The following is a 19936-nucleotide window of genomic DNA, read 5'->3' as shown; positions in this document are numbered from 1 at the left end:
AACAAAACGAGAATTATTCGGAGCCTGATTTTCATAATAATTTAGCCTTATATTATTATTTCTGCAACTGTTAGATTTTATGTAAACATATTTTCAATACTGAAAGTGTATTGCCTACAACTCAAACTACAAAATTGGGAGACCTATATTGTGCGTAAATTATTCCGGTCCCTAACGGAAATCACTAGCAACTTGTTATTGTTTACGTTTGGGGCACCTAACTTTACTGCTCTATAGAACTGACAGTCGACAATGGACATCATTGCAGTCTATAACAGTCGACAGTTAATATCACGAGTGTTGCTAAGTTCCTCTTTGGAAATCTTTTGCGTTGCCCTGGGCCCGATTTTTTTAAGTCATTGACTAAAGTCAGAGATAGCCAGAGACTAAGCGCTAGCCGCGTTCATGAAAACGGCCCCAGATCTACAGCCCCTATAATCCTTTTTTTTTTACAGGCGCTGAAGTGACCTAAATAGTGTTTCAAAAGCCGTAAAGCCCCTAAAAACAAAACAACAACTTATTTTTTGTCATTGAAAGCCTGCCTTGAAGACAAAACAAACAAAAAATAATGTAAATTTAAGAATGTAAGAACAGGGCTATAAAAAGGGAAACTACTCGAAGATGACTTTAGTCATTAATATACCTGTCTACCAAAGGCCGACTTGGTATTCATTTCTAAAATAAATATGAACGAAATAATTTACTCTAAGCGCAACCTTTCGATGTGATGATACATATTTGACACTTATGCACAAATAAATGATCTTCCAAAAGAGAAGGTTAATAATTTCTGTGAGAAAATGAATAAGCATTTCCTCTAAAATCCACACACGCAGATGATACACACACACACACATACACACACACACACACACACACACACACACATACCATACAAGCATAATTCAAGAATAGCATGCAGACATGTACCGTATCGGTGGTTGATCAGTGGCTTTTCGCCACATGTCTTGTGCGACCTTTATAAGTTGTCTTGCTTAACATTTCGTTGGGGAATATGTCTCTCTGAAAAATACATTTCTCCTCGTCCTATTGAAGACGGGCGTAAAAATTCAGAGGATCCCCCTGGTATTTGGAATCAATATCTTTGTCCGAAAAATGTATAAGCCCTTAACGGGCTGCTTGTGTCATCCAATATTATATGTGTGTTGTCCAGCAGGGAAGTACAATATAAATGCTCTTAGTTATTACACTATTTAAAACAAACCAAAAACATTTGCTTAGCTACGCCACTGAATGCAACTTTGTTATGATTAATTTTTATTTCTCAGGAAAGAGAATAAAACACAGCATTAGGTAAACATTTTACAGTTTGAGTCACATTTAATTGCAAACAATGAAAAGATCAAAGGAATTCGGCAATGTGGGAATGCTGGTTGGTTTATCACTATCGGTATTCAAAATGTGTTATATCACTTAAAATAATATAAGCCCGCATGCAATGAGTCAAGTCACCACATTGTGTAACTTTGGAGGATTTTGTGATATTCGGTGCGAATGGGACTTGGAATTGACTTGTTCCTTCTGACCCCGCTGTTTTTTGCAAAAAATATTTCAAAGTTTTGCATAGAAATTAATGAATTTTGTAGAAGAAAATAAGAAAATTTTGCAGGTTTCTAAATATGTTGTATTTGTATCACACCTAACAACAAACTACATGCAACCCATGTAATAAAATATCCCCGCGGAATTACGCAATGCTAAACTCAAAATTATGCACAATTATGGGACAAAAAATGGCAAATTTTGCCAGGAATTATGCTGATTTGGAAATGGGCACAAAGTTGGAAAACAAAACTACAATTTTAAAAATTGCTGTCAATGAAATTGTTATAATAAGGAAGTAAAAAATTCGGATATGATCTTTTATTTAACTTAAATAAAAGGTCATATCCCGATTTTTAAAAAAAGAATCAAACATTTTGTCAAAAATTTGCAAAGCGTGCAGATTTTGCGGTTGCAATGCAAATCAGAAAATGTTCCCTGTTCAAGCTGTTCTAAAAACCGCGGGGTCAGTTCCTTTACTTTCACTTTCGGTGGATTTCTTTGAAGTGGGGCATGGGACGACTTTCGGATGTCTTTCTTCTTCTTCCAGTGTCATCTCATGGGTTGAGGTCGACTTGAAATGACACGCCAATCTTCCCTGTTGACAGCTTGCTGACTGCATTCGGCTGCCGACAATCCTGTCCATGTCCTCACATCATCTATCCAAGTTCTTGCTGGCCTGCCTCTTCCTCTTTTCCCCTCAACTCTACCCTCAAGAATGTCCTTGTTGACAGTTTGATGGCGTCTTAGGTGTCCAAAATACTTAGGTAAGTTTTCTTGTTTTTATTACTTTCATTAGGGTCGGTCTGATATCAAGGATGTCACAGACTTCTTGTCTTTAAGTTTGCCAATTTGACGTTTTAAATACCAACTTTGTAAAACGTTGCGACTGACGTGGACATAATATATACAGGTCTGATATCCGAACCCGTCTATGTGCCTTGTTTAACATTGTTGTAATGGACAATATTTTGCGTCATTTTTTGAGATTTCCATTACAACAATGGGTCCATAGGGAAATGGGTTACCGAGACCAGCTAATAAATGCACGTCGGTTGCAACAATTTAAATAAATAATAAATAACATTAAGCTTTATGTAGCGGAATATCCACTAAATGTGCCCAAAGCGCTTTACAGGGGGTCCCTGGTCAACAGCAACATTTAACATGTAGGACGGGACATGCCGCCTGTTAGGCGATATTACAATCTTTCGGGCAAAGACAACGCTGTTAACGACCAGGTGCTAATTTTACGCCTGAGTACGGTGAGAGAAAGTGAGTAAAGAGCCTTTTCCAAGGACTCAACTATGCGCCGAGCGCGAGGCTCGAACCCAGGACCTTCCGATCCGAAAGCGATTGTCATACCACAAGACCACATAGCCGCACATTTGCGTTGAAATGTTGAGTTTGGCATTTTTGGCATATTCGTATGGTATCGAATCTTCTGTCGTTATTCTTTGTACTCTTTTGAAATCACTAAATTTCACATATCTTAATGATAAATTAACACCAATTTCCAAAAATAGAATGATTATTATGATTATATATATATAAAGGAATACAAATCGAGTTGAAACTTGGACAAATTGTATTAAATCAAGAATTTTACTCATGGCTGCGGGATAAGAAAATTAAGATTTATTTCCACTTTTACGTGCATTTCTCTTTCTTTTTTTTTCTCTTTTTTTTTTTATTTTAGAAGAAAAGTTATGTCTGAAAAATAAATTGGTAGGTATTTTTCTGATCACTTGTCATATTTCCTTGTATCTTTTTAAAATAAATAACAATTTACATATTGATTAGAAGCTTCAATTTAATAAACGATGGCAGATGGTGTAACGTTTCTTATTTCCCCTTTGTCAACAAAACATGATGAAGGAAACACTAAACACGAATTCGTCTTATCAATTTTTTCGAGCTTCAAGCAGAAAGTCGCATATTTTTTTTTTTTTTTTTTTTTTGTTTTTTAATATTTATATATTGTTTGGTCTCTTTTGGTATTTTGCAAAAAATTAATCTGGCAATCTTGTTCGCCGACTGCTTCGACGTAGTGCTGGGTCGAGTTTGAAACGATCAAATCGAGCGGGTTTTCGATCGAGTCCTCTAAAATCGAGTCGGTTTCGGGCGGGTTTCGAGTCAGTGACGTCATCGAGCAGTGATTCGTTTGAAAAAAAAAAACACGAGCAACTCGTTTGCCACAGGAAACTTCACATACCCCTCCCTCTCTTATGTCTGTGGCTGGCTTGACTGCAGCTGGTTATGATGGGGGCTGCCAGATGGCCAAGTTCAAAATTGGTTACTAAGAAACGCTTTTCTATTATTATTCATTTTAAAAAAAAAATCTTTTATTTAAAAAAAATGAAAAGATAAGTTTATCCAACTGTAGTCGATTGTTTTGTTAATCAAAACAAATGAGTTTTTCAAGGGAGTCAGAATGCTTGTGGTGTTGGGCTATTTGGGGTCTATTTGACTACTTGGGCAAGAAGAAATCTGGCTGTCTGGCAGCCTTGATTATGATCGTTCGTCGCATCACACACACATACACACACACACACACACACACACACACACACACACGCCATCAAACAGTTGTTGATGGTGAAGGGTTGAGACCCCCCCCCCCCCCTCCCACCACCATCATCCCGCTGTCACCTTAACATTTCATATTTATGTCGCGCCAAAAGTTGTCAGCCGCCCCCACCTCCCATAATTTGTCACTGGTCGTCATCGCCTCTTGTGTGTGCGGGAAAGGTCGTGCCTTTCATTTTATTATTTGAAAAATAAATGAACAAGAATGGTGTGTTTTTATTAGGTAGGTAGATAATAATAATATTTAGCAGGTTCCAACCCAGACACACACGGATTGCCCGGACACGATGATAACGATGCCGACGACAATGGATGACGATGATGATGATGATGATGATGATGATGATTATCGTGTTTCTGTTTAAAAAATGAAATACTTTAGCAGGTTCCACCCCACCCCCACACGGATAGACCGGACCCGAAGATGATGATTGTGGTTTTGCTGACTGTTACGGCTGTGATGAGGATGATGATAATGATGATGATGATGATGATGACGATGGCGCAGATGGTGATTATTTGTTCGGTCGCTCAGTGGTACGGTGTCTCTTGTCACAAAATCAAGCCTTGTCAATGGCCGGATGAGTGACAGTGATTGTTGAAAATTGTGATCCAGACGTTAAGTCCGTGTGTCAGGCACTTGACTCAGGTGTGAATGTATTCTTATCTTATAAGCAATGACGGGTATTGTAAAGAGCTTTAATACAAAAAGACTCCAAACAGCGATCGGTACCTACTGTACGAAATGGATGTATGGTCGATATGGCGTGCCGGAGGAATAAATTAAATAAAATATTGTGAAGTTCATTGAGCATGGTAAATCCTTGGAAATGCGCTTTGAACTAATACACCTGCTAGACAACTCCGATTCCAATATAAACGACTGATTAATATTCCCATATATAAACTATAGTTAGCTGAAAATCTTTCTTTGTCGGGACTCCAAAAGTATGGAACGAATTAGACAAAGAAATCAAAGGGTCTTTTAGGAGCACTGATTGATTTTAGATTGATTATTACATTGAAATGTGTTGATATTTATTTTATCCATTATTATTAGGGTGGTGGTGGTGGTGGTGATGATGATGATCCCGCTGATATGATGGTGATGATAAATAAATTAAACATAATTCCCTTTATTCATCCCATAGGGGAGATTCGTCTTTCGGGTCTATTCTAAGGGAAGACTGGAATAACCCAAGCGATAGCCGCAGTGCAGCGCCGCAAATTTAGTTAGGGCAAGGTGACTTGCTCAAGACCACTCAGCGGCGGGTGATCGAACTCGGTACCTTTCGGGTGCCAACCAAAGACCGTACCGCTGCCCTGATGATGATGATGATGATGATGATGGGAACTAACAAAGAATACACAGGCATCTAAAATTGAAACATTCCATATTCAAAGCTAATGTTTTACTTTAAAAAATTGAGCTTTACAATATCCACTAAATGTGATCAAAGCGCTTTGTAAAGGGGTCCCCGGTCAACAGCAACATTTAATATGTAGGACGGGACATGCCGCTGTTAGGCGATATTACAATTTTTCAGACAAAGACAACGCTGTTAACGGCCAGGTACTCATTTTACACCTGAGTACGGTGAGAGAATGTGAGTAAAGAGCCTTGTCCAAAGACTCAACTATGCACCGAGCGCGAGGCTCGAACCCAGGACTTTCCGATCCCAAAGCGGGTGTCATACCACTAGACCATTATAATGCACGAGAGCCATGGTCGACTAGAGTACTACCTATAGTTACGTCATGACTAGACCACATAGCCGCACTACTGTAGGAGTGTTCATTGATAGAGGGATGCGTGTGTGTCATAGAAATAGCCTTAGTGTGTGTGTGTGTGTATGTGTGTGTGTGTGTGTGATAGTCAAACTTTAGTAGGTTTAATGAAGTCTTGTCACACACGCGTGATACACCTATACGAATTTCCCTGCCACTGCCACCCAGACACACTAACATCTGACAAGGAGTGAGGGCTGTGGAAGAACCACAGACTACCGTGTGCAAACATTGGCGATTGGTATCGGATGGCAAACTGTGATCGTTTGAATTTGAAATGATTCGAAACACTCGTTACCCCTCCGCTCGCTCGAATCCTGATCGTCTCAAGCTCGTCTCACGTGTCAAGATCGTCTCAAGCTCACAACCCGCTTGATCGTTTTACGATCGAGTGATCGTTTTACTAACTCGCTCTTCCGGCATTGAGATCGAGCACTGACTCGTGGCTTGGCGCTCGGTCGTCGATCGAGTAAAAGCGATCAAATAACCCAACACTATTCGACTGCTGTTCGGCTTGAGATAAAAAAAATGGCGGGGAAAGATGTTCTTCAAGATACGTTGAATATTAGCATGGAATGTAGTATCGAAGACGCCGAGAAAGATAAAACAAATGATGGGAATGCACAAAATGATTCATACGAAAAAAGCAGATTGCCTTTGTCAAGGATTAGAAGCATTATTAAAATGGACCCAGATGTGAAGAAAGCAAGCCAAGATGCAGTTTTTGTTTTATCCAAAGCAACAGTAAGTTCATCACTACATAGTCACTGCTACTACAACCACCACCACCACATCATCATCACTACCACTACTACTACAACCACCTTCACCACCACATCATCATACCTGCCTATTATTACGGAACGTCCGTAATTGGTACGGAAGTGTAAGGTAAGGACAATGACGGACTTACAGAAATACCACTCTTCAACTTCAACCATCACCACCACCACCATCACTACGACTACCACTACAACAGCAACCACTATCACATCTTCATCATCACTACTACTGTTACTACAACCACCAACACCACATTATCCTCACTACCACCAGTACTACAAATTAGGTTTTGGCGCTTTACTTCATTTGAAATAAGGAAACTTTGGGATTGTATTAGTATTTGGCAATGTGTTTATCTATCATAATAAATAATAATATATTATATAATTCTAATCAGTTATCTATTTAGAACTATACAATATGTAAACACAATGCCAAATACCATTCCAATTCCTTTTTCTTGTGTGCGGAAATTCCTCTTTCGGCATTGATATTCCTACGAGTGGTGTCTGAAACTCCTGTGAAAATTTAAAGTTGGCGTCTCTGCAAATATTCCCTCAACTAAACCTTAGCCTAAGCCCTAAAGAAAAAATAAAGCCTAGAGTTCTATCAACTGGCCTTCACTTTGACTTAACTTACCCTCATGATAATGCTTACAGGAAAAACAACACCCTAGCACATTTACTTAGACTTATGACAACCCTAATACTAAAAGAAAAAACTCCAACTTCGAGCTAACCCTAATAGAAAAAAAACAAACTAGGACTGCTTTCTAATACTACTTCACAAAACAAAATGGCGACGAAAAACTAAAACAATGGTCGTATTAGGAAAGTTTAAACTTTCACCAATCTTTCAAGGTTTGTTCTAGAATTTTTTAATGCTACTATATATATTGACAAATTGAATATATATATATATAAACGCATGAAAAAGATCCACGGTGAAAATACAAATTGAAAGAAATGCTAACTCGAGGAGCTTTCGGAAGGCCTCCCCTTCTATTATTATCAGATTGAGCATTTGCAGATTATTTTTCTCTTTATAACTTATGATTAAGCACCTAACTTTGTGATAATGACTTGTTTATATTTTCTCATGTCAATCGTCTTACTTAGCCTTAGCATAGTCTAGTATCTATGACTATGATCTAAATCTTATCCCGTGCCATATCCGTACTCCACGGAATGGTTCTATACTGTATGAAGTATGAAAATGATTCAGTTTGATGTGCATGAGCCCCTCAGGTGTCAATTCGATGCAGGAAAAACCCGTCCAATCCAATCTATGTCATAATAATTTGTTACAGCTTCAGTCTTCATAATCAGTACTTACACTGATAAAGATAGAGTATAGACGCAACATTTGTATGGTGTGGGTGTGGGATGGTGGTGTGGTTAGTGTTAGGCTGTGGCTGTCATTCACAGTAAATGAATTTGGCTTTTTATATAGTGCGTCTAAGGCAATTGCAACCAGTTTAGGCTCTTGCGCATCTCACTGAAACTTTCACTTTCAGTCCTGCAGTTGTTACAAAAAAACCTACATGCTCCATTTTGAATTTTCTCGAGCTGTACCATATGCTTTTTACTCTTGGGGTATGTACCAAACACGTGTACTTCAATATAAAATTGGCCGTACAAAGACTTAATATCAGGTTTCTCTGATGTTCCTTGGACAACTTTGTACTTTTCCTCTTAAGTGTCCAAGCTTTGTTCTGATATTTTAAAATTCATAATCAAAGATTTAGAATTGATTAAAATTTTAGGCAAGTGTTGACCTGGTTTGTTTTCTTTGGAACATGCCTCTTATACTCATAATGACAGTAATAGAAGTTTATATAAAATCCGTTACAGGAATTCTTCATTCAAAACTTGGCAAGCGATGCTGCAACCAAGACTTTAAGTGAGAAGAAGAAAACAATCACAAGACAACATCTAGGTAAGATTGATGCTGTGCAACTTTCACTGACATGATAAGCAATAAGTAATATTTCAGAACAATTTCATCTTGAAAGTTTAATTTTTTATCTACAGTTGAATTCTGTCCATCTTGTAAGTCTTGTTTATCAGACATATTTAATTAATGATAAGGTTCATGATCTTCTTATATTTTCCCACAATTGTTTTGAAATCGATTGGTTAATGATGGCTATTTAAAGATTTCCCATTGCGCTGACTATTCATGAGTACAAATGTCCAAAACTCAGGATTTAGAAAATTATTTCCATATATTTTCGTTTCTTTCTTCTTTTTTTTTTTTTTCTTGAGAGAACAATTAGGGATGCAGTAGATTACAGGCCGGTAATTTTAAAACACTTTAGTTTCCCCATTATAATATGAACAATGGAGTGAGTTTGTTGGATGTGTGCTTCAAAGGCAAGCTGCCACTCTTAATATAAATTGGAGGTTTGTTTAAATTTCAATTCATTATCCTCAAGTGACTTAAAAGTATTTTCTGTCTAAGTCTTAGATAAATTCTTTAAACAGTATGTCTTGTACTTTTTTTTTTCAGATCACATATGTTTCACCAAAGACCGTTATTCATTCCTTGAAGGTAATTTTGGGTTTACTTTGTTGCGTGTTAAAAGAATAAATTTTGATTAAATTCACACTGCAACAGAAATAATTCAAATTAGTGCTGAAATGACGGGATAGTGTTGTAATGGTCGTAAAATGTTTATAAATTAACTCAAAAAAATGTTATCTAAATAAATTGGACTCAAAGCAGGATGGTAGTCTGTTTATAAATCCCTGAAATGCAGAGAAGGATGTGAGGAGTATTTCAAAGATTTAAATTTAAAAAAAAATTTTTTTGATGTTTTATATCTTAAGTCACTGTTTTATCCTTATTAAATGCATGGTCAAACATTAACATATCACACTAATTACATGTCCGTTTAATAATTTTCAAATTATAAATTATATTAATCCTCACGCTTATCTAAACGTTGATTCATTGATTAGGCACAATGGCGTCACATAGATCAGATTAACAATGTATATATTTCCCACTGAAATTCACAAATCCCCACAGGAAAGTGGATCCAATATGCTTTACCCGAAATCTCTTATAGAAAGTTTCCATTTTTAACCTGTTGATATGAAATAAGAAAGCGCTTTGAGCACATTTAGTGGATATTGCGCTGTATAAAAGCTCTTTTTTTTTTTTTTTAAAGAGAATCAGAGATTTGATTTGATTTGAAGGCTACTTTTTTTTTTTAAGTGACTTATTTATACCATGGCTGTTCTATATGGCCATGAGTGCTCTATGGTGAAACAATGATAGCCCTGTAAAATTTGAACTATAAGTTGACTTCCTGCTGGTAATAATGTTGATGGTTGATCAACCTTCTTTGATTTTGTTTGAGTCATTCTTTATTGATTTTGAACCTACAATTAAAATGAAAACATGTTTATTGCTTTTATTTTTATTCGACAGGTGTCCTTGAAAGCTTTGAATCATAGCATAGCTTTGTTGTTCCAATACAAGACTACAAGATTTATTTAACAGTGATTATATTCTTCCCCGGAATTCTGGGATTTAGGGATTTTCTCAGAAAGTCCTGATGATTTTGCTGTGTCAAACATTTTCCTCTGATTAAAGCTCAGGTCATGTGGATCCATGAAGAAATCATCATGTCTTGTCATATTCTGACACCTGTGCTTAGTTACATGAATGTTGGTGACACTCCCATACTGGGGTTTTTATTACTTATAACATATAACCAGAGGTCAATGTCACTATCCAGCGTTTGTCATTATTCAGGGGTGTCGTTATCCAGATGTTGCACTGTAGATAAACAGTGATAATATGGCTTGGTTTGACATGTCGGATTACGCTTTTAGGAAAATAATGGATGCAATATTCACATTTCAATGATGTGTAATTTGTGTGACATTTGACACATGAACATTTGATTTTTAAAAGAACGGATTTTGAAACAAAACTTAATTCAAAGTTGGGTCATTATCGTGGTCAGAATCTATCACAATGAATTAAATCAACAAATTAATTTGGCAAATATATGGACAGAACGAATTGTAATTTATATGACGGTAATGTAATTTACATGACACTTTCCTTTCAGATGAGATAAAATAGATTTTTTAGCACAATGGACTCATATTATAAAGGCTATTTAATTAATGTTAAGCATTTGAAAACCATTCAAATTGACAATCAAGCAATGATAAAAATTAAATTGTCATAAATAATACACTGAAATAAAATATGAAAGAATGTACAGTAAACAATTATATGTGCTCTTTATGCTGCCCAGGAGAAGAATCTAAACTGCCCTCTATGCACAGGAGGTGCAACAATATTCCTAATAACATTTGATACTCTGTTTTAAAAAACTATCAGGTTTCTCTGGCCATCTAAACACACCACCCAGCTGCTGCTCCATTATGCGCACTACATATTCACCAAGATCAACCTAAACAATTTCTCCAAAATACTCTGATTTGTCATACAGTACCACAACTTAGTCTCCAACTTCATAAGTGCCAGTTTGGTCAAATTTTTCTTCGTCAATCTGACACACTGCCTCTCTTCTTTCCCAATGATTTTTTTAAGCCAGTAACATTCCCATCTTCGAATTCCAATTGCATCCTCTGCCATGTCCCATAATTTTGGATCAACACTGTCAATTTCACTAGCATCAACATAGATTACAATTCTCTTTTGCATTAAATTTGAATCAGTGTCAGTGAAGTCTTTCTCATTTTGCACAAGAATGTTATTTTTCTTGCTCATGACAGCTTTTGGACTAGTGATTTCGCTCTACCACCTGATCCATCAACAACACCCTTTCCGTGCGACGTGGCAGAATAATTTCATTGAAAGTCATTCAATAGATCACCATTTCCGAACTCTTTTTTTCAGCAGGCTTAAGATTTTAACACTTATATTCAGAGGTTGGCCTGTCTGAAAAGATTGTAAATTTTTCACCTATTTTGTTAGGGTCAAGTGAAAAAAATTTCGTGAGGAAAGTCAGCACACAATTTTTTTCCTTTATCCTTATTAATTGTCACGAATAGAAAAGATACTGACCTTTGCTAAAAAAAATGCTGCTGTGAAGAGGTTTCCATTTTGGCCAGACCACAGTGCACTTTATACTTGTTTCTGGGTCATTTTTATCATTTTGAAAACAATCACTTTGATTTCTTTTTGTTAGCACACGACTCTGAAAGTCTCTCCAATCATACAACACAGCATCTTCCAATTCTCCCACACATCCAAACTTCACAGTTACCACAACTCTATCATCTATTTTCTCCCACACTTTCCAGTTGGCAACATCAGCTTTACAACTTCTTTCCTTTTTCCCTTCAAATTTTTTACCCCCTTCACAAGAGGCACAGCTTCCTCTCCAACATTCAGAAGTAAGATCCTCATGCTGACAAAGATTCTCTTCCCATATTATGTCACTTTCAGTCCTTTAAATTGCAGCATGAAATTTTCGTGTATAACACTTTTGCACTGGTTGACTAGTGAAATTTTTAACAAAAGAACATTAGGTGGTCTCAGTGTTAAATTTTACTGAAACCAATTTTCATTGTTGGATGTTCTTCCCTAAAGAGCATCATCAAATAATATTTCCTCATTGTCTTTTTTACTCCATCCTCCCAAACACACATTCCATCCTTCATCCCGGGTGCGGTTTAAGAAATGTTCTTCCTAAAGAAAAAAGTTAACACTGTATTACTGTATTTTTTGTCTGTATAGTTTCTTGCTCTAGGTCTTATTCATTTTTTGTTTCAACGAAATAAATTATTCTTGAGCAATTCCTTGGATGAGTTGTTTCCTTTCAGTTGGTGAATGAGACAATATATCTTGTAATTGTTTTTTGTTTTTTTTTTCATTCTGCCGAAACTTTGCAGAGTTTTGAAGCCATTTGATGTTGATTGGGTCTTTGTGTCTTTTCTAAAGCTCATTTTTTAACACTAGTAAATTTTTGTTGTTTTTTTGTTTGTTTTTTTTCCTTTTATGATAGCTCCTATCCTTTTACTTTCATTTTGACTGTACTCAGGATCTTTTTCTTTCTTCCTCTGCCTATGGCAACGCATTCTTTCCGCAAAAAACTGCCAAACCGTACTATTTATAGTACCCCCTTTGAAAACTCATCAGTTTTGATAAACAAAAAATTCTCCAGGCCGATGTCATAATTTTTTATTTTCATTTCCCAAGTTAAAAAAAAAATCAATAATACATAAAAATTGCCATGGAAAACGTGTAGTAGACCTATACATTCATCCCTAGGCCTCGGAAAATAATATCTGCCAAACTGCCAAACCGATTTTTCTCTGCCAGACGACTTCAAATTCTGCCAAAAAAAGGACATTTAGCAGAAAATCTGCCAAATTGGCAACCCTGCTTCACAGCCGTTTACTGCTTTCACTTTAGTTCGACAGGTAAACTTTGCCGGACGCTAGCTCATAACAGATGGTGAGTCACGGCCACTGAGCAATTTTTCCTATTTTGATGATTTTTTTCTCAAGTTCAAAGTGGCGTAGTAAAGATGCTATTAGATGTTGCAATAGATATTTTAGAGTCATAACTAGTGATCTACATACTTTTATTTGATATAATTTTAGTAGATCATTTGGGATTAGATTTTATAGGAAATAACCATAAAAATGGGGTAGAAATTTTAATTACTTCAAACGATATAATCAAAAATTACATAGTTATCTGAGTTTATACAAATAAATGAGAAATACTGCAATAATCATCAGTATTCACAGAGTAGAAATATATAAACAGAGTCGTTTTGTAATGAAGCATTGTTGAGATATCCGCTCACCTGTACAGCAATATCCTTTTTTGACAGCAATAAAAAAAATGCGTAATCACCGAATTGTAGGGGTTTGTTGATCAAATGATCAAAACGAACTGGTTTTAGTAATGGCAATTGACAATTCTTAGGAAAAGATATGTTATATACATTCCTTTGATGTTTGTATAGATCTAAACTATATAATAATAATAATAATAATAATAATAATAATAGTAATAATAATAATAATAATATTAATAATAACTACAATAATTATGATAATAATAATAATAATAATATTAATAATAATAATGATGATCATCATCATGATCATTTTCATGAAAATAATATAGTGGCTATCACCTAAACGCCTGCTAATTTTGGTAAAACGCAATAATGTCTCTTTAAAATATCGTTCTAAATGCCCGTTTTTTTTTAAAAATTGGAATTCGCCTTTATATGTCCACTCTGACAGAAAGGAAATAAAAAAAAGAAAGAAAGAAAAAATAAAGAATTTTACTGAATCATTTGCGGCCAAAGAATTGACTCATCACCTGTTTCCGAGAGTTTTATAACTTCCCAACGCCCCAAATTACTATCAATTGATTCAATATAATTTACTCCTACCCACTCCACGCTCTCCGGCAATTTCCTTTCATGTCCCTCAAACTGCTTTCTTTTCATGGAGCGTCCAATCAGCTTTTTATAATTGCCCATTTCCAATTGGCTGCTGAATAAGGACAATTCTAATTTCAATTCTCCACCACTCGGTCATCAGCAAAGTCAAGAAAGCTCCTCCTACTCAAATCACACATACCCACGAATATGATAGGCCTTGTAGACCAGTCACTGGTCTTTGATGTTACACAACCATCCGCCAGCTTTGATCACATCGCTTTTAATGATGTCACTCAATATCTATCTTCTTCTCTCAACCCCGTTGACTGTACCACGAGTCAACATAAAAGAATATCGCGGTGAGGTGCGAATCGTGAAGATGGAATGACGTAGCTGGGTTAAAGTTATAGGTTCAAAGTTCAATTGTCAGAGAGAATTGATGAGAGATTAAACTGAGGTGGTAAAATGAAAATTGTTTCGTGGTAAAACGTTGCATAAATTAGTTTTATGTACACCAACACACACACACACACACACACTCTCTCTCGCTCTCTCTCTCTCTCTCTCTCTCTCTCTCTCTCTCTCTCTCTTCTCTCTCTCTCTCTCTCTCTCTCTCTCTCTCTCTCTCTCTCTCTCTCCTCTCTCCTCCTCTCTCTCTCTCTCTCTCTCTCTCTCTCTCTCTCTCTCTCTCTCTCTCTCCAGTGCTGCGACAAAAAATAAGGACGCCGACCAGATAGCTAATACTATTTAAAATGGAAATTTGTTGAAAATGGTCTGCATATTGAACAACCGAAGCATCGTGGATAACAGAAATGATCATTGTGAATCAGTTGAAACACGTGATATCGATGTAATACTAATACTAGTAATAATCATATATAATATCAGTGTATTTATCTTACTCTTGATCACCACTGTAATAATAATAATAATAATAACAATAATAATAATAATAATAATAACAATAATAATAATAATAATTATAATAATAAGAATAATAATTAATAATATTAATAATAATAATGATAATAGTAAAAAATAAATAATATCAATTTTTTGACAATAAAAAATCGTGATAAACGCATTGAAAAGGACGGAAAGGGGGGGGGGGGGGGGGATTAATGATCAGATAATCAAAATGAACTGTTATTTTAAAATAAATTGACAGTCATATGTAAAGATAAGTTATAAATATTCCTTTGAAATTTGTATAGACGTCTAGATCTTAACACATTTTTATACTTTTTATTAACATACGTAAAACCTCACGATTAATGTAGGGAACAGCTGATTGTTACATTTCACTTTCACAGAAACAGCATCTAATTAACCAACGTTCTGTTTTCTTTTTTTTTTCACCAGTGGAACTTCACCTCCTAATTCTGGAGCAGATTGCATGAAATGTTTTTTAAGCACATATCTCATTGAGCCCTTTCACAGCTTATTCGGCAGAGTCCTTTTGCCATTTGCATTGAGACAATGCTTGTTTTCAGTATCACCCATTCATCTGAGTAAAGAAAAAAAAATCATTAGTTATTATTGATGATGATGATGATGATGATGATGATGATAATAATAATAATTGTAATTATAAGAGTTATAATAATATTATTGATTGTTAGTAATAATACGATAGTGATCGCCTAGATGCCTGCTAATAATAATAACGTAATAATTTTCCTTTAAAATATAGTTCTAAATGCCCGTTATTCAAAATGGAATCCGCCTATATACCAACTCTGAAATATTTTTAGCAAAAATAAGATAGAGAAAGAAGTTTACTGTAGCATTTGCGGCCAAAAAATTGATTTATCACCGGTCTGTGAGAGTCTTATTTGACACCTAGACAACGCCCCAAATTACGTTCAATTCATTTCAAATTTACTCCACCTGTCACAAAGTGCGCACGTAAACCGTATGCTTATGTAGCGCAGTTTGCAACCTTGTTTATGTGTGCTATATTCAAGCTACGACACCGATCAATAACCAAACACAATACGTTGATAAAGGTTTTGAAGCTAAATGAAGATATATTTTATTACAATATAACAAAGATATTATGAGATATGAAGATGAAATGATAGATGTAATAAGTATGAAATCAAATGGATGGATGACAAATTGATGGAGATGGTGTGATGATGAATATGATATGAAAGCGATATGAAAATATATAATTAAATCAATTAATTATCAATACTTTACCAAACCGCTACCACATCAGACAATCTCACAGATAGGTTGCAACCATCACAGTCATACAGGCAACTAATAATTAACTAACTAACTAAACACAATCCAGACGTGTAGAAGAAAGCCAAAAGAGTGTCCTTGATATTCAACAAAAACTGTAAGGTTGTTCTAATATTGTTAATTTGTCTCTTCTTGAAATTGTTCTGATTTCACAGTATTCATAAACAGATCAATTGTTTCTCAATGTTCTGATATTAAAATAAGCAAATGGTTCTTCACAGGTAACTTATAAAACAGGCAAATGTTCAGTTTCTATTAGTGTCAAGCTATGAGCGTATAGCCTATAGTTGGCTTGTTAAAGCCCAGCCTCCAACGGCTCATTCACTTTAAAGAAAGAAAATGATTTTGTTATAATATGATAATCATACGAATATAACTCTATCTATATTCGAACTCACTCAATATGTTTACTTTAAATGAGTAAATATTATTTTACTTTAACAAATCAATTTATTAATGTTGATTAATATTGCTTTACTTTGTAGATATGAAATAATAATGCTTTATAGCAAAAAAGCTTATTTTCTTTACAACAAGAATATATTACACAATTAATTTCATTATCTGATTAATTAATTGAGAATCAAAATTTAAAGTGATATTATGATATTGATATCAAAACACAATCATAATTGTAATCACAACATATTATTCAAAATCTCACCAGAGCCGAACAGATTATCGAAATCACAAATTAAGTCTACACAAGACTTTAATCAAACTCTACACAAGAGTTATAACACAACTTGATTCAGCTCAAACTTTGAGCACCACAAAGTCTACACAAGACTTAAATCACACTCTACACAAGAGTTAACACAAAACGTGTTTCAGCTCGAACTTTGAGCACTACAAAGTCTACACAAGACTTTAATCCAACTCTACACAAGAGTTAAAACAAATGAGCCTAAAAGACTCCGCTGTGGTTATCGCTTAGAGACTATGAGCCTAAAAGACTCCGCTGTCTGGTCTTTTGAGACAATGAGCCTAAAAGACTCCGCTGAGTGGTCTGAAGAAACTGCTCAAAACTCTGGCATTTATAGGCAAAAATCAAGCAAACGAAGCAAAATTCTACCCTCACAAACGGATGTTAGTCATATCCGTAAACATCTGAAATTCCTTAAAACTCCCCCAGATTCCATAATCATGGACAACAACAACCCATCCTGATACCGGACATCCTCATATCAAGGATAAATAAATTCGTCAGCCCCATAGTTACGAGATATCAATCAAGCCATACCATAACAAAGTCACTCCCGTAGAATACAGGGATCCTACTTTGCTTATAAGTTTACGGAGAAAACAAGATTGATGCCTTTCTCACAATAACACCCACACTACGTAGTTTAATTCAAACTTCCGGGCCATAGGTGCATGATCTGATACGACCTGTATCAACAAAAGAAGGGTTGTTCCGGAGGGATTACAATAACAACAACAACTAATACTACGACGACGTACATCCTGTCGTAAACTGACGCCTACACGGAAGCATTTCGTTACACCACCTCTCCAGCAATTTCATCCCATGACATCCAAACTGCTTTCTATCCATGGAGCGCCAATCAGATGTTTACAATTACCCATTTCCAGTTGGCTGCTGAAAAAGGACAATTATAATTTCAATCTTCCACCAGTCGGTCATCGGCAAAGTCAAATAAGCCCCTTCCACTCAAATCACATATACTCTCGAAACTTCGGCCTTGTAGCGCAGTCCACCGGGCTTTTGATGTTACACAATCATCCGCCACCTTTGATCACATCGCTTTTTGATGTTATAATATATCTATCTACCCTCTTTTCCCACGCCCGTTGACTGTACCAACGGGCGATGTAGAAGAATATCGAGGGAAGGTGCGAATCGTGAAGACGGAATGGCAAATCGGTGTGAAAGTTATAGGTTCAAAGTTCAATTTTCACAGAGAAATCATGAGAACTTGACTGAACAAGCAATAAAAATCGTTCCGTGCTAAAAATGTGCGTACATGAGTTTTATACACACACACACAAAAACACACACCAGCGCGCGCGCGCTCCCTCTCTCTCTCTCTCTCTCTCTCTCTCTCTCTCTCTCTCTCTCTCTCTCTCTCTCTCTCTCTCTCTCTCTCTCTCTCTCTCTGAGTGTGTGTGTGTACTACTACTACTACTACTACTACTACGATTACTACTACTACCATTACTGCGCTATCATCATCACCATCATCATCATCATCATAAAACAACAACAATAACGTTATCATCACAATTGGACTCGTGTTCTTATGTCTCAGGAGTTTGTCTGAATACGGGACTATTTTGTTAGCCAACAAAGAATTTGACAAGATGTGTTTACACATTCATTGTGCAGAAACCGGTCATTACAAATCATTGAAATAAATGCTATATTAAAAGTAGATTATTACTCTTATGTTTACTACCATGTGTTAGGGTAACAAAACTCAGATAACATCAATTTGAATTTTTTAAACAATTAAAAATATTTTTCAGATTAATTTTAAATAGAAAAATATACATTTTTCAAGAGAGAATAAAGTATACTCACCATTCCTTGATATCAATGAAAATAATTGCGCCTTGAAGATGAAAATGTGGCCGTTATATCCATATAAAATAGAAAAATATAGAAGTATTTGGTCAGCAATTGCAGTGTAAAAAGGAACGATTTTACGAAATCTGTCATATAGCCTGACTGACAATGAAATCCAAGCGGTGCATTCTACCTGCGGGGATAAATATAGGCCAGTTTTCACGTTCTGGACATCTGTTATGACGTAACCACACGGTGGTCTCCCCGTCATAGACGGTGGGTCGTTCCCATTGGGGGTGAGGCGGTAGAAAACTAAAGTGAAAGATTTCTAGTGTAATAAACGGCTGTGGCTTGGAATTGGAATAGCCTCCCTTTAAAGTTAAATGGAAGTCACTGTCACGTATTTGGGAACATCGTCGGACTTTTTCGGTTTCATTTTTCTTCATACAATGGTCATAAATTCACGCTAAAAAACATATTTTGCATAATTATGCGGTAAAAGGTGAATTATGCGGCCTCTTTGCGGTAAGTGGCAAATTATGCAGCCGCATCGGTCGCGTTTTCCTGGGGGGCCAGTAATGTGATATGGTATCTTTATACGACCTGCTCCTTGGTTTTCTTTTGTGCTGTCGTGGCATCTTTGGAAAAGTCTCAAATGAAAATGGAAAAAGAAGACTATTAAGCACGAGGTTACACACACACACACACAAAATAGCTCTTATGTACCCATAGCACAATATCCCTCATTAGGTAGTGCAGGTGGAGTATAATATTTGGAGGACATTTTTTTAATACAGGCAAAGTGGTCAACCTCAGGCGCTGGAGAGTATTCAGCCAAATCCAAAGGCTTCCAGCAAAGTTTGGTGGTAATATTTAACAAGGGGGTAAGCAAAAAAAAATTTTAAATGGTTCTATATTTTCATTTTTATATCTAAAAACAGCTTAAATTAACTTAAAGAGAATTACTTAACATCCGGGGTAACTTTGCACAACGCCACCACATGTTCCTAAAGACAGGGGCAACTTTGCAC

At 35.9% G+C, this 19936-nt stretch overlaps 1 protein-coding gene across 1 annotated transcript; it reads left to right on the top strand.

Moving 5' to 3' along the window:
- The first annotated feature begins 6430 nt into the window (after positions 1-6430).
- LOC144962825 (DNA polymerase epsilon subunit 4-like) lies at positions 6431-12515 on the top strand. The gene is made up of 4 exons (XM_078896112.1): positions 6431-6684; positions 8577-8661; positions 9235-9276; positions 10162-12515. The coding sequence occupies exons 1-4, from the start codon at positions 6469-6471 to the stop codon at positions 10185-10187; spliced, it is 369 nt and encodes a 122-aa protein (XP_078752238.1). The 5' UTR covers positions 6431-6468; the 3' UTR covers positions 10188-12515.
- Positions 12516-19936: the final 7421 nt, after the last annotated feature.

Source organism: Berghia stephanieae, chromosome 1 (assembly GCF_034508935.2).
Source record: "Berghia stephanieae isolate SIO BIC M18660-M18661 chromosome 1, UCSD_Bste_1.3, whole genome shotgun sequence".
NCBI lineage: Eukaryota > Metazoa > Mollusca > Gastropoda > Nudibranchia > Aeolidiidae > Berghia > Berghia stephanieae.
The sequence above is the reverse complement of the archived record's forward strand: the minus strand, read 5'-3'. Positions and strand labels throughout refer to the sequence as shown.

Bases quoted from the DNA above. Each gene is read 5' to 3' on its own strand.
- LOC144962825 (XM_078896112.1), top strand. From the start codon at position 6,469: ATGGCGGGGAAAGATGTTCTTCAAGATACGTTGAATATTAGCATGGAA. The intron at 6,685-8,576 runs GTAAGTTCATCA...AATCCGTTACAG, and splicing joins TTGTTTTATCCAAAGCAACA to GAATTCTTCATTCAAAACTT. The intron at 8,662-9,234 runs GTAAGATTGATG...TTTTTTTTTCAG, and splicing joins AATCACAAGACAACATCTAG to ATCACATATGTTTCACCAAA.